The sequence below is a fragment of the Carlito syrichta genome, unplaced genomic scaffold (assembly GCF_000164805.1).
Source record: "Carlito syrichta isolate Samal-C Ts95f unplaced genomic scaffold, Tarsius_syrichta-2.0.1 Scaffold308093, whole genome shotgun sequence".
Taxonomy (NCBI): Eukaryota; Metazoa; Chordata; class Mammalia; order Primates; family Tarsiidae; genus Carlito; species Carlito syrichta.
The window spans coordinates 387,483-414,368 of record NW_007252189.1 but is presented as its reverse complement, the minus strand read 5'-3'; the positions used below and the strand labels follow the sequence as shown (position 1 = coordinate 414,368).

At 43.5% G+C, this 26,886-nt stretch overlaps 1 protein-coding gene across 4 annotated transcripts; it reads left to right on the top strand.

Moving 5' to 3' along the window:
- Positions 1-2,520: 2,520 nt before the first annotated feature.
- On the top strand, positions 2,521-26,279 carry SEMA4F (ssemaphorin 4F). 4 transcript variants are annotated; one of them, XM_008064875.1, is made up of 13 exons: positions 2,521-3,069; positions 3,914-3,973; positions 4,199-4,297; positions 9,295-9,388; positions 18,142-18,261; positions 18,361-18,512; positions 19,157-19,335; positions 19,529-19,676; positions 19,805-20,027; positions 20,169-20,278; positions 20,393-20,553; positions 25,107-25,165; positions 25,392-26,279. In XM_008064875.1, the coding sequence occupies exons 1-13, from the start codon at positions 2,875-2,877 to the stop codon at positions 26,000-26,002; spliced, it is 2,211 nt and encodes a 736-aa protein (XP_008063066.1). In that variant the 5' UTR covers positions 2,521-2,874; the 3' UTR covers positions 26,003-26,279. The 4 variants fall into 4 exon arrangements, with proteins under 4 accessions (XP_008063066.1, XP_008063067.1, XP_021571630.1 ...); XM_008064876.1 differs by lacking the exon at positions 4,199-4,297; XM_021715955.1 differs by lacking the exons at positions 9,295-9,388; positions 18,142-18,261; positions 18,361-18,512.
- The last annotated feature ends 607 nt before the right edge of the window (positions 26,280-26,886 follow it).

The window sequence follows — 26,886 nt, the reverse complement described above, 5'->3', positions numbered from 1 at the left end:
CCATCTCCGGTAAGGCGCGGGCGCCCTCGCCCTCAGCCCTTGGCGCCCGCACCCACCCGCCCACGCCCCGCCGGGACCCAGGCGAGACCCCATGATGTGTGGCTCCACTGCCTCTCCCGCCAGGCCTCGCGCCTCGGCTCCCTCGATACGCCCAGACTGATTCAGCGGGCCCTTATTCCCAGTCCTTTACCTTGCAGACCTGGACACTGAGGCCTGGCGGTGGGGGGGGAGCTGCCTGAGGTCCATTTCTAAGTTCCTTCTCCTTTAGTCCCGTTTCTCTGCACGTACACCCGTGTCCATCATTCCAGTTTGAAGCTCGTTCTGCCCTCCCCCCCGCCCCCCGTCGGTCTTTCATTCTACTTCAGCCACCCATCTTGATCCCTGGCTCAGTATTTACATCTTCTCAAATTCATTTCCCGGTTTCAGTTCTATGCACCCTCTCCCCCATCCTCGGCTATCTAAACCTCGTGCCCTGCTCACAGCACTGATCTTCCTAATTCTCTTCCCAGGCCCCTGACATCTCAGACAGCAACTCCCACTCCCCCATTATTGGATCCACCTTAACTCTCCTAACTTCCTCAACGTTTCCTGCCCTCCCCCCCTTCCCCACATTGAATGTTGGTAAATGTTCAGTGCGTGATTTAAAGTTCTGCTTAAATTATTTTTAAAGTCTTCAGAAAGAAAAAGGGAGCAGGGGAACATGATCCTTTGAAAAGATGTGGAAGAACCTAGGGAATGCCACAGGTTAAAAGTGGTTATTGGAATGATTCACATATTATTATTATTATTATTTTAGAGACAGGGCCTTGCTCTGTTGCCCAGGCTGAAGTGCAGTGGCCAGATCATAGCTCACTGCAGCCTCCAACTCCTGGGCTCAAGCAATTCTCCCGCCTCAGCCTTCTGAGTAGCTGGGACTACAGGCACACACCACCATTCCTGGCTAGTTGTTTAAATTTTTTTGTAGAGAAGGAGTCTCACTATGTTGCTCAGGCTGGTTTTGAACTCCTGGGCTCAGATGATCCTCCTGCCTTGGCCTCTCAAAGCGCTGAGATTACAGGTGTTAGCCACTGTACTCAGCCAATATTTTAGAGAGTTTCTACTGAGATAGGCATGAGCCTGGCCGTGCACCTTGCTTTCTTCTCAGTGGGCACTGAGTTCTAGCACCTTGGACAGACAAAACCAGTGAAGCCAAGGGAGCAATCCGTTGGTAAAAACTTACAACTGGGTAGTAGTAATTTAGAGCCTAATCTCAGACCAATGACATATAAGGATGCTGTGAATCCAGAAGGCAAAGTTGTGGTTACAGTTTGGGGTTTCATTTTGTGCTGGAATAATAACCACAAAGTGAGTTAGGGTTTCTAAACTAAGTTGTCATCTAGGGGCAACATCTGTGATTTTTAGTATTTTTTTTGCATCCAGAGAGGTCTTGGTGGCAAGCAGAGTTGGGGATACGAAAGGAGGTTCCAATGACCACTTACGAAAGGAGGATACAAAGGAGTGATCAGGGTTTATACTAAGGATGAGAGAGGAGGCAGAATGAATATGAGTGTGGGAAGGTGGAGTGGGCAGGGCTTACATCTGCACAGTTAGGAATGAATGGGTTGGTGGCCATTCTACCATCTTGAGAGTAACTGAGCAGATAAAGCAATAGAGCAAAGCTGTATTTGTGCAGGGGTAGGGTCCCAGAGCTAGATGTTGAGCTAAGAAAGTAAATTTACACCAATTTATTTGTTGATAGATAAGAGTTTTGAATGCTGATAGGAGTTTAGATTTGGCCCAAACAGAACACATGCCCAAGGAAGAAAGAAAGGAATCATCTGTGAAACGTAGTACTGCCAGGCATGGTGGCTCATGCCTGTAATCCCAACACTTTGGGAGGCAGAGGCAAGAGATTTCCTGAGCTCAGGAGATTGAGACCAGCCTGGGCAACTTGGGGAGACCTTGTCTCTACAATGTATCAAAAAATTGGGGCAACCCTTTTGGGTCCCCTCCCGCTGTGGGAGCTTTCCTGTCCTCTCAATAAATCCTGCTTTCTCTCTTAAAAAAAAAATAGCTGGGTGTGGTGGTTTGTACCTGTGGTTCTAGCTACTTGGAAGGATGAGGTGAAAGGATCGCCTGAGCCCAGCAAGTTGAGGCTATGGTGGCCGTGAGTGTGCCACTGCACTCCAGCCTTGGTGACAGTAAGACTCAGGCTCAAAAAAAAAGAAAAAGAAAAAGAAAGAAACATATAGTATGTGCCAGGTGCTTCCACATACGTTATCTTATTTAATTCTCCTAACACTGGATGGTGGTGTTTACAGATGAGGAAAGCGATGCTCAGAGAGGGCAAGTAACTTACTCAAGATCATACAGCTGGTAAGTAGAAGAGCAACATTTAAACTCAGGCTGGGCTGTTTCCAGAACACATCCTCTTTTCCACTACATTCTTTACCTCTGAGTGGAGTAGGGATGAAGGAGGTCGAGGGTGGTGGGAGAGGGGTTAGACTCCCAATGTGTTGGTGAAAAAAGTGAAAACATTTCTAAGTAAAAAGAAGTTTCTATTAAGTAGTGATAAAAAAAAAGAACTTTAGAGAAAGTACTTATACCTTTATAGGTATTTTCATATTATGTTTCACATTGCTATGAATAGAAATTACAGACAATACTTACGCTGTTATTTTTATAGTCTTCTAATTTTATAAAAAAGGCATACTTGACTGAACTGTGTGCTAAATATTTTGACCTCCTCAGTTATCTATCTCTGGGGATGTATAGACGGTTGACCTGTCAAGGCTCTTTTTTTTCCCCTGATGGCTACTAGATAACTGATACTTGGAAGAAAGCAAAAACTGGCCTCTTTGGTTTTGCCCTTGTGGAACCAACCCTTATGAAGCAATGGCTGATATCATTCTCCCTTCTACCCCTCTCTTCCTGCCAGAGGCTGACTCTTATCTCACCCGGTTTGCTGTCCCTCAGACATACAATTATTCTGTTCTCCTTGTGGATCATGCTTCCCACATGCTTTATGTTGGCGCCCGGGACACCATCTTCGCTTTATCCCTGCCTTTCTCAGGGGAGAGACCCCGCAGGGTGAGAGATAAGAGTGGGAAAGACCCCAGACCCCATAGCTTGTGATTAGATCTGTGGTTTTATGGATGGTGGAGGGGGTTCATAATAACTAAAGATGAAACGGAGGGGGTGAGTTGGGAGAAATGAACAGGGGAAATTGTTTATTTTCTGAGCTGAGGGTGATGGGTGATTAGGGTGACTGGGGAGGCTAAGAGGGAAGTTCATGGTAACGAGGAGGAGGCCACAGTGACCGGGTTTCAGGCGACAGTGGGCAGAGAGATCATTAGAATTAGTGCTCTAGGGAAACAACTTTCAAACTTTTGACCACCCATTAGTGAGAACTCTACAGGCTGAGCATCTCAAATCTGAAATTCAGAATGCTCCAAAGTCTGAAACTTTTGAGTGGCAGCATGATGCTCAAAGAAAGTATTCATTGGAGCATTTTGGAGTTCGGATTTTCGAATTAGGGATGTTCAGCTGGTATGCATTCTGCAGTATTCCAAAATCTGAAAAAAAACTCTGAAATCGAAAACACTTCTAGTCCCAAGCATTTCAGATAAGTGATACTCAACCGGTATTTTGTATTGTGACCCAGTACTCAGTCGTGAGTGGAGAGAAACCTTTCTTGAAACAATATCTACTCTTATGTGTTTTTGATATGTTTTTCATTAAAAATAATATTGGTCATTTCACAATTGATTTTATTACTCATTAATGGATGGGGATCTCCAGTTTGAAAAACATGCTCTAGGGGAAACTTTGAAGTTCCCAAGTTGATGGAGGTTGTGAAATTATCTCATTTCCCATAACATCAAAGGGAGTTTGGGGGAAAATCTGGGAGCAATGGTCACTTCTCCTTTCTCAGATTGACTGGATGGTTCCTGAGGCTCACAGACAGAACTGCAGGAAGAAAGGCAAGAAAGAGGTAGGTGTAAACCTGAACCCTGTCTTGAGTGTCAGTTGAAACCTTGGCCCAGCCCTGACTGTTTCAGTTCCCTGTTTTGCTTCTGTGCCAGAGAGCCCAGGGCCCCTAACACCATGCCATCACCCATCATCTACAGTCCAAAGCTGCGTCTAACTGTACTGATGTTACCTGACCCTTCCTTGTACTTGCTGCTTCTGATTCTTTCTAACCATCTCTGACCCCCAGGACGAATGTCACAATTTTATCCAGATTCTCACCATTGCCAATGCCTCTCATCTCCTCACTTGTGGCACCTTCGCTTTTGATCCGAAGTGCGGGGTTATTGTGAGTGACAGGGGTGGAAGGGAGGGAGAGAGGGAGCCTGCACCAGTGTGAGTTACTTGGGGGTTGTGGTGGGAGGACGGGAAGGGTTTTCTGTGAGTGACATGATTGGGGCATGGTTAAGGCAACTGCTGTGCATGATAAGCATTGGACATAGGGGATGTCGTCATAGGGTAAGGGTAGATGTCTGCAAGTGAGAGAGGGAGAGGGAGATCATCGGTAGAGGGTGAGGAATACAAAGTGTAAAGAGAAACCTAGAGGGATGGTTGCGGAAGTTGGACTCAGTAGACAACAAATCCAGGAGAGACTTCAGAAACCAGTAACTCATATATCCCTTGCTCTGTGTATGCTTTGTCCACACATAAGGTCCATTTCTTAATCAGCACAGCCCACACCTGTGTCTTCCTCCCATAGCATGTGACTCTCTCCCACCACCTCCTCCTGCCTCCGCTGCCAACTTCATTCTTTGTGGGCTGTGACTCTCTGTGCTTATGGCTTCTGATATCACTTCCACTAATGTAACACCTGCTGGCCCCGTACTTTCGATCTTGCCTTCCGGGTGGGCACTATGTCAGCCATGCTTTCTTCACTGCTGCTGGGCATCACTGCCTTAAGCCCAGGCAGGCTTGGGACATGCGTATCCCTAATCACATGTAGGCTAGTCATAACCACATGAGTCTCTGGAATGGGTGACTGTTTTTGAACTCTCAGCTTTTCCCATCAGTTATACAGTAGTCAGCACTGGACCTCTGGTAGCACATATTTGTGACAAGGCCTTGGAGTGAGACAAAAGCCTCACATGTCCTATGTATCCAGTGGCATCTCTTTCTGCTCTGTAGAGCAATAGGAGAGAGTGAGACAACTCCCTTTTTTGATCCTGATCCTTAACTGTAAATCTTGACTTTACTCTTCTGCAGTCTGCAGGAATACTTGCTGTCTGGATCTAGTCAGTGTGTATCTCCAAACCACTCTTTATTATAGACCATTCTCATATCTCTGGCTTAGGATGCTTCAGTTATATATGCACGATTGTTCCAGTCTGTCCCCCTGGGCTGCCTTTGGGGTTAGTTTGACTTGGTTGAATCCTTTTCATAATGTGGGTGATGGGCTCCCAACCAATATCTGGATAGCTCCCTCATTCTGGAAAGTTCAGGGAGATGTTGGAAATCTCTGTATTCCATCAGGTAATATTGAAGGTCTAGATTCCCTATAGTTCTGCTAAAGCTCACAAGGTAGGGGTGGTACTGCCATTGCCATATTTGCCCTTTTTTGGTATTCACAAGTTTAGGGATCCCCTGGATAGGATACCAGAACCATGGCTTAGAGACAATGTCTCTTAGATTATTCTAAGTTAGTTTCCTAGGGCCTTCTGTTTTTCCTTGTCTCTCTGAGGTGGAACCCTAATGGTTGTTAGATAAGGAATCTAAACAGAAAATGTTCTAGGCATACTGTCAGGATTCTTGTGACTTGGAAACCTATCTCCTCTTCAGAAACAACAAAGAGTGAAGCCAGGGATCTGTGTCCTTCACCTTCTCTAGTTCAGCTCTTTCTTGGAACCCTCTTGTCTAGCGGGCTTATGAAATGAGGGGCTATTCTTTGGTCAGGCCTTTTTTGTAAGAGAATATAGGTCATAGCCCCAAAGAGGGCAGCTCTGTTAACTCTTCAAGCTGCATCCTGAGTCTGCTTGTAGACTTTTCGAAGGTTCTTATCTGCCCTTACCTATCTTATCCTGCTACCCAACCACCCTAGTGTGCTTGTCCAAGTTCTTCCTTTATCCCCACTGTGGAACTTCTCATGTCCTAGACAGGGGACTTTGAGACTGTGTATAAATTATTATCTGAGAGCTTTGATTCAGACACACCAACTTGTTCAGAGTTGGTTGTTAAGAGATGAAGATTCTTACAAAAAGGAAGTTCAATTACTAAATTCTACCAGCTCTACCAATGTGGATTTCTGTCCTTCAGTGATAGCTCATTGGACATTGGAGGAGAATGTTTTAATTTGTATTGCTGAGGGAACTTTAGCAGTAAACAGAGAAAATTATCTTCTAACAATAAACAACAGCAAACAAACAACAATGGCAACCATCTAATTTCAGTATCCACTCTTATGCAGGCTTGGTACTGGGTACTTTTACATTCATGATTAATTCTTTTCATTACATCATGATGTTTAGGTATTAATTATTTCCATTTTACAAGTAAGGAAACTGAAGTTCAGAGAAATTAGGTACTTCGTCTAAGATTATAAAGCTAGCAGTGGTGGAGCCAAAATTTAAACTTGGGCCATTATCCTGTGCCTCTAGTCCAGCCTACAGCCCAGAAGACCTTATTTGCCTTCAATTTCTTGTGGCATTTGATATGTTTCATGTAACAGGAACCATCTTTTTTTTGCAAACACCTGGGAAAAGTCCATCTAATTTTTTGCAAACACCTGGGAAAAGGCCTTCTACAAGACTTTATATGCTTTGTACTCTTCTTAGCCAAGGCCAAAGGACCAGTTTCAACCCCACAACTCGGTGACAGCCTTTTTCTCCAGCCCTGGCTTTCAGCTTGAGGGACTTTTTTCATCACAACTGATTTTGAGGGATTATGCTGACTGACACAAGGGTGAATCTCAACATTCAGATAAGCCAGGCTCGGTGGCTCAACCTGTAATCCCGCACCTTGGGAGGCTGAGATGAGTGGATTGCCTGAGCCTGCGGGTTCGAGACCCGCCTGGGCAGGCGAGACCTCATCTCTGCAATAAATCAAAAAATCAGCCAGGCGTGGTAGTGCACGCCTGTAATTCCAGCTACTTGAAAGGCTGAGGCAGAAGGATTGTTGAAGCCTAGCAGGTCGAGGCTGCGGTGGCTGGGAGCGGCCACTGCACTCCAGTCTGGGCGACTGAGTGAGACTCTAACTCAAAAAAAAAAAAAAATTCAGATAGACAATGTAGTGGAGTTAGTCTTGCCTCTTTCAGACCCCAGTTAATGTTATTTTGACCATACAATAATCATAACTTGTCCAGTTAACAGGGACTCCATTTCTCAAAGACTAAAAACCTGGATGACCTGATGATGCCATTGAGGAAAACTGGAAGAGAACTAGTTTTGACGTGCTGAGTTTTGTGAGGAAGTCCAGCAGTCAAATGAAAATATGAACCAGAGTTTGGAAGATATCAGACTCAGAGAGTTTAGGGAATGATTTGCATGACTGGACATTTAAGAATGAATGAGATCTTTGAAGAATATGTGAAAACAACTAAGGCTAGATTCTTAGGATACACATGTAGGAGCTAGAAAGAAGAAGGAAATAGAGAAATACCAGATAGTAGAGTTTCAAGAGAGTAAAGGAATAGGATATTTTAAGGAAGGGAGTGAGTCAAAAGCATCGAATGGTGCATAAAGATGAAAGAGAATGAGAACTGAGAAAAGGATTATCCCTTTCATCTTTGGTGAAATATATAGAGGTAGTTTTAGGCATAGAAAATATAGTTTGTTTTCCAGGAATAACAGGTGATCTGATTTAGATAAAACAAAGATCATTTTGAAAAGTAGTAGAAAATAAGTAGTTTGGGCTAAAGTGTTTGTACTACTGGCAATGGTGGGCCATTTTGTCATTCTCTAGCTCAGAAAGTGATTATTAAGTCAGTGACTGATACTTTGGAAGATTAATCTGGGGTGGATATTAGAATAATTTGGGGGCAGGGCTAGGTAACATGGAAAAAAAACAGGGTTACTGCCATAGTTTAGGTAAGAGGTATGAAAGGAAGCAGCAGCAGGTATTAACCACATCTCTGGAGTGCCCAGACATCTTGGTAATCTCTCACCAAACTCATCTTTCTCCTCAGGTGAGGCTGTTCTCACTGTTACACAGGTGAAATGCTGTGCCTTTGTGGGGTCTTCCATTCCAGTAAACTCTTTTGATTCAGTATCCCCTTTTGGAGGACCTCGGATCACATTTAATTTTAACAGGCCTTCTACAAGACTCTTTCAGTAAGATAAAACCTTGTTTTCCATTTGGAGCAAAGAGATGAGCAATCAGAATGGGCCAGCAGTATACTTGTGTTCAGGCGGTATATATCTGTGTTTCTGCCCCAACTATTATGAAAGTAATTAGGTTCTAGCAATACCAAATATCCACTCTAGTTTGTGAACTAAAGATATCATGCCTGGCATTTCCGTGCCCTAACTTTGATTCCCTACCAGCCATTCCTAGGGTCCTCTCAGACCTAGGTTGAAGTCATTCTTGATTTCCATTTTGGATCTTATCTTGAAGTTTCTCTTAGTGTTGGGTGCTAGACTAAGGTGAGCTTTGACTGGTGCTGGTGGAGCTCTTAGACCTCTTGTTTCCTGCCAAGATCAGTTTCTTTGGAGTCCCTGAATGAGGAGGGCACTTACTTACCATACCCTCAAATTCTGACATGAACTTCAGGTATTCTTTACTGACTTTGCAGATTCCTTCCCCTGCCCTTGGATGTGTGACTCTGGTCCTGCTTCTCATCCTTGGGGTCCAAATTAGAGGGAGATGGCCCTTTTTTCCCCAGGCCCCTGGGCTTAAGATAGTTGTTTATCAGCTTGCACTTTGCTTTTCCTAAGGGTTCCAGCCCTCAGGAGGCCTGCTTTCTTCTCTGATCCTCCTTGTCCTGTGGCATACTTTCCAGCCACTTGCAAAACTTACAATTCCAGAGTGTTTCAAAGGAAAGACCTACTTTCAGCCTCTTAGTGTCTTCTAGGGCTCTCCTTGGAGTTCTTTTATCAGGGCATGTGGGTGTAGGGTACTAGGGGAATTGAGAGAAGAGAAATAAACTGATGAGAAAGGGATAGCAGAGGTGGGAAATGCAGAAATGGATGGGGGAGTCAGGAATAGCTGACTGGGAATATGGGGATGGTAGTGGGGGTGGGGGGCGGGATGGGAGATGGATGGGAACTGACCTTTTCCTTCATCTGACTATCTTTGTAATCTCACCATGAACCTTCCCCATGACTCCTAAACCAATTGCCCCCTTCTGGTCTGTAGGATGTGTCCAGTTTCCAGCAGGTTGAAAGACTTGAGAGTGGCCGGGGGAAATGTCCTTTTGAGCCAGCTCAGCGGTCAGCAGCTGTAATGGCTGGTGAGTGGGGAGAGACAAGAACCTGTGACTTCTTGCTCTAATTACCTCCTTCCCCACCCCTGCTGTTGGAATTTCTGTGTCCTTTCTTTGCTCAGAATGTCTATTATTTCCATGTCTCTTTATAGTCTTTCCTGCTCTTCCCTGAGTGCCTGTGATCTCCTACTTTTCCCCACCAGGTATTATTTCCCCACCAAGTATTATTTCTGCAGGGTTCTCTCTAGAGACTGTGTCCTTTATACCTCTAATATGAGTGTTCACTCTATTAACCCCATTTTATTTTCTCGTAGTGTATATTTTTTTCTGCTTATAAAAGGGACCTACTACAATGCATGTTGTAATTAATTTGGAGATTGTATAATAAAGAACATTAAAAAATCTTCGAGAACAACAATTCTGTGTGCTGATGGAAATGTTCTAGACCAGTGCTGTATAACTTGGTAGCCACTAGCTATTGTAGCTATTGAGCCCTTGAAATGTGCCAGTGAAAGAAGGAACTTTAAATTGTATTTAATTTAATGTAAATAGCCCCATATGTCTAGTGGTACCATATTAGTGCAGTTCTAAAATATTTCTACCTAGTAAAGCACTGCTAATATTTGGAGATATTTCCTAATATCTGGCCTTTTAAATGTGTGTGCACACTCATATACATTCATACACATGCGTTTTTCTGGCCAGTCATTTGTTGCTCAGAGGGATCAGTAATGACTATTAAATAAATTCCTGCTACACTTCTTTGAACAAGCTGTCTACAGTTGCTCAGGTGTGGAGTGATTCTATCACAGATGATGCCTATACCTTTTCTAGAGAATGTCTAATTCTTTAGCAGCCACAAAACAAACTGTTTTGTGCCACTTAGCCTGTATCAGACAACCCCACATACACCCTCCAAATTCAGTGATAATCCAGCTATTTTCTCAAGATAGTGTAAAACAAGCAGGTTAAAAGAAGTTTTATGAGTGTGTGTGTATTATAAAACTTTTAAATATCATGATGCATGTGTATAAGTTTGAATTTTATCGTATAACTTTATATCGTACATATTTCTATGTAATTTAAAAATCTTTGGAAGAAAGTTAATAACATTATGTTACTCATTCTGTGAGCATACTATAAATTAATTAAACAATTCCAAGCCACTTATATAAATTAATTTAATTCAAAGTATTTGCTATTATTCATATTGCTGAATGAATGTTTAGTACATAAATTTTTGTTGTCATTTTAGGTTGTCCCCTTAAGATTCCTAGAAATGGATTATAGTACTGTGTCAAAGGGTGTGAACATTTAATGACTCATTATGTCGCTAATTGAGCTTTTAGAAAGTGTGCCAATTTACACACTAAACCAGCAGTGAATGTTTTTTCTCACATAAATTTCACCAGAGTTATTGCTGTTTTAAAAAAATCTTTGCTATTTTGTGAGTAAAAGTGGCATCTTGTTTATTTTTATTTCTCTGATTATTGGTGAAGTTGAACATTTTTCATGTTTTAGTGCTTATTTTTATTTCTTTATGGTAAATCCTCTGTTCATGTTCTTGGGCCAATTAACAAGTAGGATATTAGTGTTCCCATCTACGTATCTTTTCATTTGTGATTATATATGCTTTTAAAGCTTGATACTTCATTTAGAGAGCAGATAAAATTTTTTCCCAAACATTTAGCTTTTTGATCTATGTGGAGTTATTTTGATGAATGGCATGAGGTGGACATCTAAATTAATTTTTCCTAGCTAGCTAATCAGTTGACTCAGCATCATTCTTCACACATGTCTTCACTGACATTTTTTATCATCTTTATCATAAAATTATTGTTTGTGTATACTTTTGGACAATATTTTATGTAAAACAAAAGTTGTGACACAATATCTAACAATGAAAAATTATTTTTATGCATAATGTTATTTTTAGGAAAAGTCTTAAAACCTAAATAGATTAAATGACTCTTTAGTCTTACAGTTAATAACTTTTTCTGAAAAATAAAAAAAGGATTTTGAAAATAAGCATAAAGTATATATTGAGTAAATATAATATTAGCATTGTCACAATTAAGTTATCTACTATTGAAATTAATGCAACCTTGTTTATACTCATACATGTTTGAATGAAGCAGTTTAGTCATTAGTTTATTTTTCTTGTTTTTTTTAATCAGTATCTTTGATAATACTCTGAGCCAGTCATTGGAACTATGAAGAAAGATTTCTGAGTTTTAGTGATTGTGAATGTCTCTTGATTTTACAAAATTGTTTATCAACAAAAATGACTTCTCAATTGCAACAATCTAAGATAATCAGCTATCATACTTTTTTTTTGTTTCAAGCAGTCCTCTTTAAGCATGTGCAACTGTCTGTGAGTAATTTCTCTTTGTTCAGTCAGCAAGTGAATTCATATTAGTATGTGATTTAAGAAAACAAATTTCATAAATAAGATCATTGTTTGACAAAGTGGGAAGAACATTTTCAAAATGTTTTAAATCTTATTTTTCAGAGACTAAAACTCAGGGCTACTTTTCATCTGATAATTGATGGAAGTGAATAGAATTCACTTTCTAATGGGTTAGAATGGTTAGCTTCAGTTAACATAGAGCTATTATCTCTCTGGCTGTCTCATATCCAAATCACAGTCGAGTCCCGTTATTACAAATTTTCATCGTGGGTCTTTCTTTACAGGGCTATAATTAAATTTTTTCTTTTTATCAACATAAATGCTAATGTCCACTTCGGGCTTTAGATACTGATCCATTAATGCCCTGCTGCCCCTCTGGTTTGAAAACAGCAGTTTAGAAATAGTGGCAACATTACATAAGAACTAGAATCAAAATACCTAGTTAGGATCTATACAAATGTCCTTAAGGATAATAGAGGTATTTTGAAATTAAAAAAAACCTTTAGTATGAAAATACTATTAGAATGTAATAACAGGAGTATTTATTTAAAATTATAAAAATTACAATGTGCATTGTAGAAAATTGAGAAATAGTGTATAAAGAAGAAAGCGAAATTTTTATTTATATTTCTATCATCACTAGGGAATCGCTATCATTGTTTTGGAGTATTTTGAGCGTTTTTTCTACTGTGTTTGTTTATGTGGCTTTGTGTATTTGTTATAAATTGGAATTGTGATGTATATTTCATTTAGTATCATATACTGAGAATTTTCTCATCATAGACTAGTTTAATTATTCAAAACATGATTTTTAGTAATTGCATACAATTCATCATATAGATGTAGCACAGTTTAATTATTCCCAACTAATAATGCATTCAACTTTTAAAATAAATTACTGCTTTTATAAATCATGCTATAGCAGACTTTTAAACATAAGTTTTCTGTAAATCTTTTACATGAATCTAGTTAATTACTTATGAGTTCATCCAAAAAGTTGAATTGCTAGGTCGAAGGGGATAAAGATTTTAATGGTGCTTGATAAACTTGAACAAATTGCTCTCCAGTTAATTCCATCAGCAGTGATTAGAGGACATGTCTTATTTCACCTTCATCAGTCCCAAGTAATATAGTTAATAAACATACAGACAGAGAGTGACCTCCTCCAAAGTCCAATTTGATGTATATTTTGATTGGCATTTCTGCTAGGTTAAACAATTTTTTCTGTGTTTATTGGTGCTTGTATTCTTTTGGGGAAGGATTCAGAAATCTTGTTTTTTAAATGCGGTGTTTATCTGTACTGCACTTAGATGAAATTAACAAAACGATCTCAGTTTCTTTATTTGAACTATTCAAATTTGGAAAAATTTGACTATTTTGTCAATAACATTCACATTAGCCTAAGAAAATCGGCAATTTCTTCTCAGTCTCCTTGGTAGGCTCTTTGTCTTCTGCTCATTCTTTAAATGTTGCAGTTCCTTAGGCTTCCACCCAAGAGCCTTTCTCACTGTGCCTAGTTGTGATCTCATCCAGCCTGTGGCTTCTGTTTCTCTTGCATTCTGGTGCTTCCCAAATCTGCATTTGCCTTCCAGACATTATCTTGAGGTACAGACCACACATCCAACTACTTTCCAGACCTCTCAACTTAGATGTCCCACAGGAATCTCAAAATAATCATTGTCCCAAAGTGAACTCATCATCTTCACTCACCTTCCCCAAACCTGCTCCTCCATCAGTGTTTCCTCCCCTGAGTGCATAGTGCCATTACTCACCTAGGTACCCAAGCGGGAGACATCAGTCAGTCACCTTTGGTCCTCCCTGTCACATCCTATCCGTTTATCAAGAAAGAAGCTTTTGTTTTTTCTCTTTGGGAACTCATCCTGTGTTTTTGTTATCTGCTTTCAGTCTCATTGCATCTTGTGATGAATGTGTCTACCAAGGAGCTCTGCAAATGTTCCAGATGTACTGAATGCTGCCAGCATTTTGGGACCAAGCCTACTTCTTAAATCTCTAAAGCATTCACACACTGAAACAAGACAGTTATAGAAATCCTATGACCCACAGAAGGAAAGGTAGAGGGAACATCGCATCTACAACTATCTAATTATATCCCGATGATAGGCTATATATTCTTAAAAGATATCCAGCTGGCTCAATTCTTAAATAGGGATATGGAAACTTTCAGAGTAGGAGCTATCTATCCTGAAAAATCTCTGACTATGAAAAGAAATGTGAATGGAAGAAGGAAGGCCAATGCATGTTTAAAATCCTCTTTTTAAAACTATAACTCATATTGTAAATCTCCTCTAAAAGTGAGCATTTTGGTATCAGACTAAAAATTTGAAACCCCAAGGTATAGTGAAATATTCACTGCCACAATACATATCCTAGCCTGTCAGTTTTGAGTTGCTAACATATTTGGGAGGCCTGTGTTCACAAGCTTGCCATTTGTGGAAGTAGGGATTATTTTCACACTTAACTGATTTTTCTTTGGCTGTGCTTCTTCATCTTTTGTGACCTTCAATGTCTCATTTTTTTGGTGTGTGTGTGTTTCCAAAATGATACTATCTTAGTTTTTTGGGAGACTATAAAAGATGCTAACTACAAAAATTCGGTGAATAATCTTCCCTGTGCCTGCAGGCGCATACACACACACACGTGCGCACACACACACACACACACACACACACACACACACACACTCACACACTCACACTCTTAAAAAGTGAAAATAAGCCGGGCTCGGCGGCTCTGCCTGTAATCCCGCGCCTTTGGGAGGCTGAGGTGAGTGGATTGCCTGAGCTCGCGGGTTCGAGACCCGCCTGGGCAGTGAGATCTCTACAATAAATCAAAAAATCAGCCGGGCATGGTAGCGCATGCCTGTAATTCCTGCTACTTGGAAGGCTGAGACGGAAGGATCGCCAGAGCCCAGCAGGTCGAGGCTACGGTGACTGGGAGCGGCCACTGCACTCCTGTCTGGGGACAGAGTGAGACTCCAACTCAAAAAAAAAAAAAAAAAGTGAAAATAATGTCTAATTGTCCCTGGTGATTTTCCCTAAACTGTTCATGACTGAACTCAACACTGTGAGTATCATTCTCTTTTATACATAATTTTTGCCAGTGGCAAATGTCTATATTAATGGTCACTGACTGAATCCATTCAACAGTAATTTGCCGAACAGTTACATGGTCAGGGTTATTTTATGATATAAACAGTGTAACAGAGTATGTGGAATTGAGAATGTCCTGGAGAATATCAGACATGTGGTGGTGCTGTGTTGGCCTGTGGACTTGTATACTCATGACTGCGGTGGTGGTTGTTCCTTCTAGTGTGTATGAGTGTGTGTGTGTGTGTGTTTGTGTGTGTGTAAGACTGTGTTGTGAGCCCTTTTGTACTCTTGGAGCACCTGGATCCCTGCTAGTTCCAAAGCCGATCCTTCCTGCTGTTTCTTAGTGGCAGTGCCCCTCTGCTATTCCACCCTGAGTGACTGCTCTCTTCAGCATTTCTAGTTTCCAGTGTTGCTGACTCCTCCATTGTTCCCTTAGGATGTTTTGGACCCTTTACCTCCATCTACTACTGGGTCTTTGCATGGTTATCTGTGGTCCTTTACTGTTTCCAGAATATGGTCATTTCCCCTAACCCTACATACCAAGTCATTCTCCCAAAATATTTATAACCGTGTCCTCTACCACATCTCCGTCCATTCTCAGGCTATCCATGACACAACTTCTGCCAGAGTTTTTGTTTTAGAAGTGTTTTGTGTATCATGTTCTTAGGGAAATTTTTCTCCAACTCTGGCTTCTGTATCAACTTTTTTCCCCCTTGAAAGTACAGCAGGTTAACTCATTTGCTGCGCCATTTACTGCCAGGGCCTGTGAACAATACTTGGTTTTTCTTTCCTGAAATTCTCTAGAAGGGAATGCGGTGTCATTTTATAGCTCTCCCCACCCCCTCTCTGGTAGCACATCAAACATATGACCCTTTGAGGTTTCATAAGGAGCTGTAACTAATGTGTATTAAGTGCCAACCTTGTGCCAGGCCCTAAGTAGGGCCCTGTATTTATCTCATTTAACCCTCAGGGCTATTCTGAGTAGAGGGTGGCATTGTCTCTATTCTACATTTGAGGAACCTGAGTCTTAGGAAAGTTCATTGCCCAAGTCTTCCTGGCTCCTGAACACTTGCATTCTTTTTACAATTGCAAACGATACAATCTTCTCCCTTCCTTACCTCACAAGGGGGTTTCCAGCCCTGCACTGCTGCCCTCAGGGGACTCTAGCTCTCTTGTGCTCCACATAGAGTGTTTTTTCAATGCTTATTGTCTTTCCAGTGCCTGAGACAGGCAGCTTCTCTGGAGCATCTGTGACCCTAGGATGATCATGCTTCCCTCCAAGTGGCCCTACTCTCTACTGCTTTCCCCAGTGTGCACAAACCCCGTAGCTCTGACTGAGGTTTCATGAACTGGCTTCCAGAACATCTAGCTTCTCCAGCCTCTCTGACTTGATCTTTTCAGTTGCCTTTGGAAGCTCTCCCCTTAAATAGTGGTTGATTCCCAGGGCTGTCTTTTGGCTTTACCTTTCTCCTTGGCTATCACGTTCAAGTTGTGACTTAAGCATGATTTGTGATGACTCCCAGGTTGCTGACTGTCTCTGTTTCCCAGGCCCTTCTCTTTAATTGGCCTACAATTGAACTCACTTCCTCTCCAACTGCTTTCTTTATGGGTCTTCTGCTGTTTTTTCCTGGCTTGGCTAATATCACCATCTACTGTCATCATTCTTACTAAGTTAGAAACCTTAAGAGACAGTAGTTTACTCCATTCTCTCGTATCTCATATTCAGTTGATTTTCTAATCTTGCTAATGAATTCTGCCTTGAAAATGTCTCCCAAATCTAGCCCCTTTATTCCCTCTGCCCCAGCCTTACTTTGGGCCTTTGACTCTTGCCTGGATTGTGTGAATGGTCTTTTAACTAGCATTATCGTCTTGAGAGACAAAACTGTTTGTCACTCTCCTAAAAAAACACAACAACAACCAAAAAAACTCAGCAGTTTTACTCTTACTGCAGAGTGAAGTTCACGTTCTCTTGCATGGCAGAGCAGACTCATCACAGCTGGGTGCCCATCCCCACCCCTCCAGCTCCCTCTCTGCCCACTGATGTTGGCAGCCCCTTTACCCCACACAGCTCCCCTCTTCACTGCTTGCTTGTCTTCCTCCCTGAAGTCCTCCTTCCACTTGGCAAAGTTCTCATTTCCTTACCCAGCTGATGTCACCTCTGAGGTGCTTCTCCCCCAACTCTGTGTACCTGGGTCCCCTGCATCTGTTGTCTGATTACACACTTGTCTTCTAGACTCAAATGGGAGTTCTTGGGGCCAGCAATATGCGTAGCACACCACAGTGCCTTGTACATAATAGGTGGTGAAAACGTGCCATCTTGTTCTTTCCAGAGTGTCTGTGATATTCAAAACACCTCCAGGGGGTTCGCGACCTTCCATGACCCTCTGATTCATTTTATTCCTCTCATGTCAGAGTCCTTGGCAGTATTACTCAGAGTAGCCCTAGTTCTCTCACTTTCAGCCCACAGAACTATACCTTACTTCTTTACCAAAGTGTCTGAAGATTCTCTCTTCTTTATCTTTTGTGGTTTTCAATGTCTCAATCCTAACTATCCCTAGAGCACCTCGGCTCCTCCACTGTACCAGGCAGGAGGACCTGATTCCTCATTGCTTCCTCCACCTGTCTGTGAAACCTCCTTTTATCCCCTAGGCTGACTTCATAGTGAGGTCTTGAGGCACCTGCATCAGGTGACTCCAGTTGCTTGTTTGAAATGCAGCTTCTTGGATCATGTCCCAGCTCTACTGAGTGAGAATTGCTGGGCCCAGGACTGAGGGCCCAGGGATCTGCATTTTAATCACTTCACCAAGTTTACCCTAAAATTGTGACTTGTTCTAGAGTAGCGTACACCCACTAATGTTCAGAAACAGCACTTATTCCCTTACTTGGGTCAGATTGGGACATGCAAACACCCCTTTCGGAGAGTCACAGTACAATTAGCACATTACAGGGTTACTGAAACAACAGCAAAAAGCCTCAAACAAACCTGAATTCCATGTGGAAGATCTTTATTCTCCCTTCATACACATGGACATCCTGGCACAGTTCTTTCTTAACCTTGGTTTCCCTGTCTGCCCTAGAGCAGCGTATTTCTGTGTTTATTTATGTGGTAATACCTGTAATGTGATCACTAATGCCCAGCACCCAGTGGGTGCTAGGTCCCTGAGAGTCACTGCCCTGCTTTACTCCCTGCTCTGCCTGTGACTTCTGTTGCTTCCTTCAGTGGGTCCCTGATAGCCCCTCTTCTCTCTGTCGCCCTGCAGGGGGGGTCCTCTATGCTGCCACTGTGAGAAACTACCTGGGGACAGAGCCGATTATCTCCCGGGCTGTGGGTCGTGCTGAGGACTGGATTCGGACAGACACCTTGCCATCCTGGCTTAACGGTGGGGAGAGGGAAAAGGGACCTCTGGGGGACAAATGAAGTGGAGGCTGTGTGATCCCAGGCTGTGTCTGTGGGGATCTGAGGCCAGTGGTCTCTTCAGCCCCAGCCTTTGTCGCAGCCGTGGCCTTGAGCCCAGCCGAGTGGGGGGATGAAGATGGAGACGACGAAATCTACTTCTTCTTTACGGAAACTTCCCGAGCATTTGATTCATATGAGCGCATTAAGGTCCCGCGGGTGGCCCGTGTGTGTGCGGTGAGACCCCCATCCCAGCTGTCTGTTGTCTCCTGCTCTGTCTGTCTTCTTATCTTTTCCTCTCTAGGTCACTGTCTTCACACTTCTCCTTGGTTTCCTTTTTTCTCTGCCTTGATTTCTTTTCTGGGATCTTGAGGGATGTGGGAGAGGGACTGTAGCCTCCTTGACCCCCACAGTTACCCTTGTAACTGTCCATAGAAGATGGATTAGGATAGAAGTTAAAGGCAGGAACTGGTGACAGACAGACCAGGATTCAAGTCCCTGCCCTATCACTTACTGCCTCTGTGGCTCTGGGCAGGGTCTTTGGCATCTCTGAAACTCATCTGTAAAGCGAGGATAATAATGAGGCCTATCTGTAAGGGATGTTTAAAGACTAACAAGAGGTAACTTATGTAAAACATTTAGTTCAGGGCTTTATAAGTGCATAGTTAGCTTAGTCACTGCCATTGTTATTGTGACCCTACCTACCCCTGTATCTGTCTCATTCCACAGTTACTCTGTCCGTATCTCTGTCCTTGGATTTCTATGTTTCCCCATCTGTCTGTGTCTGCCTTAAAGTAAGGGAGGAAACTTGTATTGGTTCCTACACTTTTTGCCCATTGCTGGTTTTCTAAAAAGAGGCTTCCATGTGCTTTTCACTTCAGGGGGACCTCGGGGGCCGGAAGACCCTCCAGCAGAGGTGGACAACATTTTTGAAAGCTGACCTGCTGTGTCCAGGGCCTGAGCATGGCCGGGCCTCCAGTGTCCTGCAGGATGTGGCTGTGCTTCGACCTAAGCCTGGAGGAGGGACCCCCATCTTTTATGGCATCTTTTCCTCCCAGTGGTGAGGGGGCCTAGTATGGAGGAGAGTTACAGGTGGGAGATATGTGGGGTTGGCACAGTGTCAGTGTTCTCCAGAGGGGGTGGACTCAGCTACATGGCTCTCCGTGTGTTTCTCATGAGTCATCTCATTTGACAAGGATGAGTTGCTGTCCCCAGCTCTTTCCACATCTGGCTCCAACCTGTGACTCTTCCAGGGAGGGAGCTGCTATCTCTGCTGTTTGTGCCTTCCGACCACAAGACATTCGTACAGTGTTGAATGGTTCCTTCAGAGAGCTGAAACACGATTGCAACAGGGGACTGCCTGTCATGGACAATGATGTGCCCCAGCCTAGACCTGGAGAGGTGAGGAAGTAGGTCTTCATCCCAGGCCTGATTTTGAGAGCTGCCATTAGGGCAAGAGCCCCACTAAGCATCACTGACATTTTCTGTTCACTGCAAAACTTTGTCACCCTACCCTGTATTTCCTCTAGTGCATCAAAAACAACATGAAGCTCCAGCAGTTTGGCTCGTCTCTCTCCCTGCCTGACCGTGTGCTCACCTTCATCCGGGACCACCCACTCATGGACAGGCCAGTGTTTCCAGCTGATGGCCACCCCCTGCTGGTCACAACGGATACAGCCTACCTTAGAGTTGTGGCCCACAGGGTGACCAGCCTCTCAGGGAAAGAGTATGATGTGCTCTACCTGGGGACAGGTATATTTAATAGTCAAGCAGTTTGTTCACTCAGTGCACACATAATCTCATCACAGAGAGGGGCCTATAATGCATGTAGATATCAGAGAGCCAGGCCCAGGGACAGTCATGTTTTTATCTTGTCCCTTGCCTGACTCCTAGAGGATGGACACCTCCACCGGGCAGTGCGGATTGGAGCCCAGCTTAGCGTCCTTGAGGATCTAGCATTATTCCCAGAGCCACAGCCAATTGAGAACATGAAATTGTACCATGTGAGTTGTAGATTGTGGGGAGTCCCTTGGGGAGGCAGCTGAATCCAGAGCCAGTTTGTGACCCTGAGGTCTAGAAGATCTAATGTATTTTCCTTCACTACTCCTTTTTTGTAGGACTGGCTCCTGGTTGGCTCCCGTACCGAGGTGACACAAGTGAACACAAGCAACTGTGATCGTCTCCAGAGCTGCTCAGAGTGCATCCTGGCCCAAGACCCTGTTTGTTCCTGGAGCTTCCGGCTAGATGAGTGTGTGGCCCATGCTGGGGAGCACAGAGGGTGAGTGTAGCTGCACAGCTCTCTAGCCTGCTCCAGGGCTCTGCCCTATCCATATGTCTGTTTCTCATTCATTAATGCTGCCCTCTGTCTGTGTTGTTTTCCTCTCTGTCTGTTAGTGTCTACATCACCTGTGTGTCCTTCTGTCAGTCCATATTAACTAATCTGTCTGTACATCTGGTGCTACATTATCAATATCTTTGCCTCTCTTATAGATCTCCCCTGACCATGTGACTAACTCCATGTTGCCATCTCTAGTGGTCACTTCTCAGTTTTCATCATGCAAGAGCACTCCGAAGGGTTTTCATAGTTACCCACTCCCTCCTTCCTTAAATACTCTTCTCTTGCCTTTTGTGACTCTGCATTCCCCTGTCTCCCTTATTGACTCTTTTCCACCTGCTGGGCTCAGGTGGTCCCTCCACCTCAGCCTTCCAAGTAGCTGGAACCATAGGCATGACCCCTTCTCCTTACACCTCTACACTCTCTCTCTAGGTGATTTCATTCTAGTTAATTTCAGTATCATCTGAAAACTGATGACAACCACAAATAAATCTCTAACTGAGGTACAGGACCCCCATTCAACTCTCTACTTGATGTTCCCCTTAGATGCTTGGCAAGCAACTTAAACTTAGCAAGTCTAAGTATGCATTGTTGTTCTTTCCCTCATGTGCTCCTTCTCTGGTTTTCTTCATCTCAATAAAGAGACCTCCATGCATCTACTTGCTCAAGCCAGAAATTGCCCACGTTGTATTACAATTTGTCCTGATTCTAACTCCAAAACATCCTCAGCCCACCCTCTTCTCTCCATCTCTGCTGCCACCACTCTGGTTCAAGCCATTATCACTTTCTAACTGGACTACTCTAATAACCTAACTGTTCTCCTCTTGTCCATTTTTGGCTGCTGCCATCCCATTTTCCACCCAGCAGCTAGCTTAAAAGCATACGTCACTTTGAAGCAAATCCCTCATATCATATTCATCTTAAATGTTTCAATATGTATCTCTACCAGATAGGACTTTCTTAAAAAAACATTTAATTGTAGGACATTTCACCCACATTCAAAAGAAGATAGAATAGTATAATGTATTTCCATATGTCCATCCCTCAGCTTCAGCAATCACCAGTCCTGGCCAATCTTGTTTCATCAGTGCCTTTATCACACCCAACTATTTTGAAACAATTCTTAGACATCATATTACTCTACCCATAAATCTTTACATGTGTATCTCTAACTTAGAAGAACTTTTAAAAAGTGTAACCTTAATAGCTGGGCACAGTGGCTCATGCCTGTAGTCCCAGTGCTTTGAGAGGTGGAGGTGAGAGGGTTGCCTGAGCCTATGGGTTCGAGACCAATCTGGGCAACTTAAGGAGACCTTGTCTCTACAATAAATCAAAAAAATTAGCCAGGCATGGTAGTGTGCACCTGAAGTTCCAGCTACTTGAAAGGTGGAGGTGAAAGGATTGCCTGAGCCCAGCAGGTCGAGGCTGCAGTGGCTGTGAGCATGCCACTCACTGCACTCTAGCCTGGGTGACAGAGTGAGACTCCAACTCAGATAAATAAATAAATAAACATAACCATATTATCCATCATCATACCAAAAATTTAATGTTATCAAATATCCAGTCAATGTTCTGATTTCCTCAATTGCATATATTTTAAAAATAATTTAAGTCAGTATCTAAATAATGTCCATCAGTTATTATTGACTGATAATGTTTGCTAAGTGTCTTTTATTCTTAATTGAGATTCCCTCAATGAAATATTTTTAATTTCTTGGAAAGTATTTTTTCAAACTGATCTTGAGATCGCCTATTTTTAAGCCTAGTTAATTTACAGTATATTTGTATACTACAGAACCGCAAGGTTACAAATCCTTTAGAAGTAAAAGTACTTATCTTTAGGAATAAAACAGACTAGTCTGTCCATGTCAAAACAGAGTGAAATGTTTAAAATGATAACTGACATAATCAGAATAGTTATAAAATTTAGTTATTTTTCTGATACTCATTTGAATTATAAATATAATGTTTTATGCTGTCTTTTGATCAGACTCAACCCTTTACCAGTTGAAGTAACTCTTGAATGGCAGGCTTGGCCAGCTTTGTATTTTTAGTCAAGAACTTTGATCTAGTCTTTTAGTTTCTTTTGGGGACACCTTTTAAGCATCTAAGACAAAAACAAGTGTTTTCTTCTTTCCTTTATTGTTTTAATATTCATCGAACTAGGAATTTCACTGGTCTTAAATATCCTGTGTACTTGAGTCTCAAGGGTTCCCTTAAGATATATGTGGGTATGGGGCAACCCCTTCAGGTCCCCTCCCACCATGGGAGCTTTTCTGTCCTCTCAATAAGTCCTACTTTAAAAAAAAAAAAGATTTATGTGAGTGTGGGGTATGGTAGAGAGTGTGGGGTGTGTGAATATGCCCATGTCCTGGGTTAGTATTGCACGTTCTTTATATCTCATTTCATATAAGGGAGTGAAACGTAGACCAGGTCTTGTGGCTACAGCTGTACAAGTGGTCTTCCCACATTCCCCACTCTTACCTAAACTAATCAAGCTTGGTTTGACGCGGGAAACTTCCATCCATTCATATTGATCTTGGAGCTCAGTGTATATTGAAGGAGTTTTCATACTCAAATGGAATCTGTCTTTGGTTGAGACTTTTGTGTGTTAAGACTTTTTTTTTTTTGAGTCAGAGTCTCACTCTGTTGCCCAGGCTGGAGTGCAGTGGCACGCTCATGGCCACTGCAGCCTCGGCCTGCTGGGCTCAGGTGGTCCCTCCACCTCAGCCTTCCAAGTAGCTGGAACCATAGGCATGCGCTGCCACGCCCGGCTAATTTTTTTATTTATTATAGAGATGAGGTCTCTCCATGTTGCCCAGACTGGTCTAAAACCTGTGGGCTCAGGCTAGACTTTTTACCTGGCCTTCACTGACAACCTTAATAGGAGTCTCATTGGCCTTCCACCCCTGGGAGTAGTGCCAGAGAATTCAGCGGTGAGCAATCTCTCTTGATAACCCCTATCAGACACAGTCCATTCAAATCCTGAAAGTACCAGGATTGCATTGTTTGAACCAGATCCATTTGAGACCAGTATAGGGGGAGGGGAGACAAAAAAACCTGGAATTATTTTTTTTGTTGTATAGGCTTCCCCTACTAGGTAAGTGTTCTAGGAACCCATTGGCATCAGTGTACCAGCTAGTGCTGTTGTGGAAGGCTATGCTCGGCTTCAGTGATTTACAAGCACACCTGCCCATAGCACGCTGAGTGTTCAGCAGTTTTTGACCATAAACGGCGTGACTGCCATGCCCCACCCTCCTTATTCACCTGATATCAACCTGACTGACTTTTTTGTTTGTTTGTTTCCTGGATGAAAAAGTCCTCAAAGGGAAATGTTTTGCAGAAGAGGTGAAACAAAAAATGGCAGAAGCACTAAACAGCATCAAAATTAATGAGTCCAAAAACTGTTTTAAGTAGTGGGAATGTTTTTTTTTTAATTTTAAAGACGTAGTATACAAGTGGTCATCATACAAGTAAAGTCTGGGCCTTTCTTTGGTCCCCACTTTGCCTGGTTTGAGATTAGGTATCCTTATTGATGTTGTGTCTACCCCGGCCCCCACTGGGGAAAGTGTCTTGATAGGTATATTGCATCAAACAGAGAGTACTTTGAAGGTGACTGAAGTTTAAACATGTAGGAATAAAGATACCTTTTTTAATAAATCAATTTCATTGTTTTGGGTCCCCCTTTGTATATATTAACTGCTGTTGAAGAGTTTCTCTGTAGAGACAAGCAGCTTTTAGGAAACAAAAAGTTGCCTCACTGACTCAATGGAATTTTGATTAGCTATGACAGAAAAGAAGCTTGCTCTTGCATTTATTTATTTATTTAGGGCTTTTTTTTTTTTTTTGAGTTGAAGTCTCACTCTGTCACCCAGGCTGGAGTGCAGTGGCACACTCATGGCCACCCCAGTGTCAACCTACTGGGCTCTGGTGATCCTTCTGCCTCTGCCTTCCAAGTAGTCAGAACTACAGGCGCACACTACCACACCCACCTCACTTTTTACTTATTGTAGAGCCAAGTTGCCCAGGCTGGTCTTAAACCCGCGGTCTCAGGCAATCTACTTGCCTTGGCCTTCCAAAGTGCTGGGATTACAGGCTGAACCACCAAGCCTGGCCAGCTCTTGCTTTTAAATAACAAAGAAAAACCCCATAGTTTTTATTTTTTCCAGAGAAATCTTGTGATTTTGGACAACCAAGTACATTTCTTGGAAGACTCCCATGTTTCTTCTAAAGTACCACCAAGTATCTTTCTAACAGGCCAAGTGCAAATTTAGCTATATATGGTATGCTAGAAATAGTTGTAGAATTTGATATGGTAAATGTCATGAGTAGTGTAAGAGGTATTAGAGGGAAATCTGGTGATGAGGAGAATGTTGACTGCCCATTCCAGGAGTGTTTTGTGAGATGATGGAGCAGGTAATGAGTGAGTGGGTGTTCAGTGGTACTGAGGAGGGTGATGGGAACGCTGACACTACCAGGTGTTCTCTTCTTTATAGGCTCGTCCAAGACATAGAGTCAGCAGATGTCTCTTCTTTGTGTCCCAGAGAGCCTGGAGGTCTGTATGGCTTAGGGAAATGTGGGTGGAGTGGATGGAAAGGGGCCAGAGAGTTGTCCATTTTGGACTTACTTTGAGCTTTGGATCCTGGAAGATATGGCTGCCATTGTTCCAGGGCTTCACCCTTTTTAGCTTTGTCCCCATGTTCCCTTCTCATATCTGACATCACCTCACACCTCCAGTCTCTAGGCTTACCACCTTTTGCGCCTTTGCTGTATCTCCACAGAACACCCAGTAGTGTTTGAAGTTCCTGTGGCTACAGCTGCGCATGTGGTCTTGCCGTGTTCCCCAAGCTCAGCATGGGCATCCTGTGTGTGGCACCAACCCAGTGGAGTGACTGCACTCACCCCCCGGCGGGATGGACTAGAAGTGGTGGTGACCCCAGGGGCCATGGGCGCTTATGCCTGCGAATGTCAGGAGGGTGGGGCAGCCCGCGTTGTAGCAGCTTACAGCTTGATATGGGGCAGCCAGCGGGAGCCCCCAAGTCAGGCCCGCACAGTAGTGGCTGGACTGGCTGGGTTCCTCCTGGGGGTTCTTGCAGCATCCCTGACTCTCCTCCTGATTGGCCGGCGTCAGCAGCGTCGGCGACAGAGGGAACTTCTGGCTAGAGACAAGGTGGGCTTGGACTTGGGGGCTCCGCCTTCTGGGACCACAAGCTATAGCCAAGACCCTCCCTCCCCGTCTCCTGAAGATGAGCGGCTACCCCTGGCCCTGGCCAAGAGGGGCAGTGGCTTTGGTGGATTCCCACCACCATTCCTTCTTGATCCTTGCCCAAGCCCCGCCCACATTCGGCTAACGGGAGCTCCTCTAGCCACATGTGATGAAACATCTATCTAGAGCTGGGAAGATGACCACTAATACATGAGTGATCATTGGAACGAAGTTACCTCTGAGATGCTGGGGGTCACTGGGCCTGGAAGACCATCATAGCCTGTCAGTGCTCTGTCAGTCTGAGTGATCACTTGGACTTTAGTGTCTGTCCCCGCCTGGCCTGGATGGGCTTGGGCCCAGACCTTTGCCTGACCCCTGATTCCCATGAGAGATCAGGATTGCTCTCTGCAGCAAATCAGATCTCCCACCATCCACTGAACCCCATGACCCTTTAGCCCTGGTCCCCTATCTTCGGCCAATTAATGTTGAGGAGGGACCACAGGACATAACTATGACTTTGCTTTCTGGTTGGACTCTGGCCAGAAGGAAGAGCTATGGAGGTGGTTAGGGGGCTGATGTGCACTGAGTCCTTGGGGTGGCTTTACTGAGTCTCCCAGTTTATCTGATTCTCTGTGGGGAATGCATGATCCTCATGTTGCAACATGGAATCTCTACCCTGCGATCTCCCCTTCCCAGTTCTCCCATGAAAGAATGTGTGTAAATACGTGGTGTTCATAGGAAACCTGGCCACATGTGCATGAATGGGCTGGTGCTTAGGGATATGTATGAGGGGTAGGGAGGAGGAAGGTTGGAATGAGGGCATTGCCTGCAGAACTTTAGACCCTGTAGCCAGTGAGGGAATAACTTTCCTTTCCAAAAGGAAGTGAATCACGGCCCCCTCCCTGCCACCCCACAACCCTACTCTAAATTTGAGTAGAGAAAAGCTCCTAAAGTGACCTGGGTAGGATGGACAGCGGTACACATGACCCCATCCTTCTCTTTGTTTTTGCCCTCTGGCTGCCACCACTGCCATGCCACAGCTGCTTTCTCTGACTGGAGTGTAGGCTGAA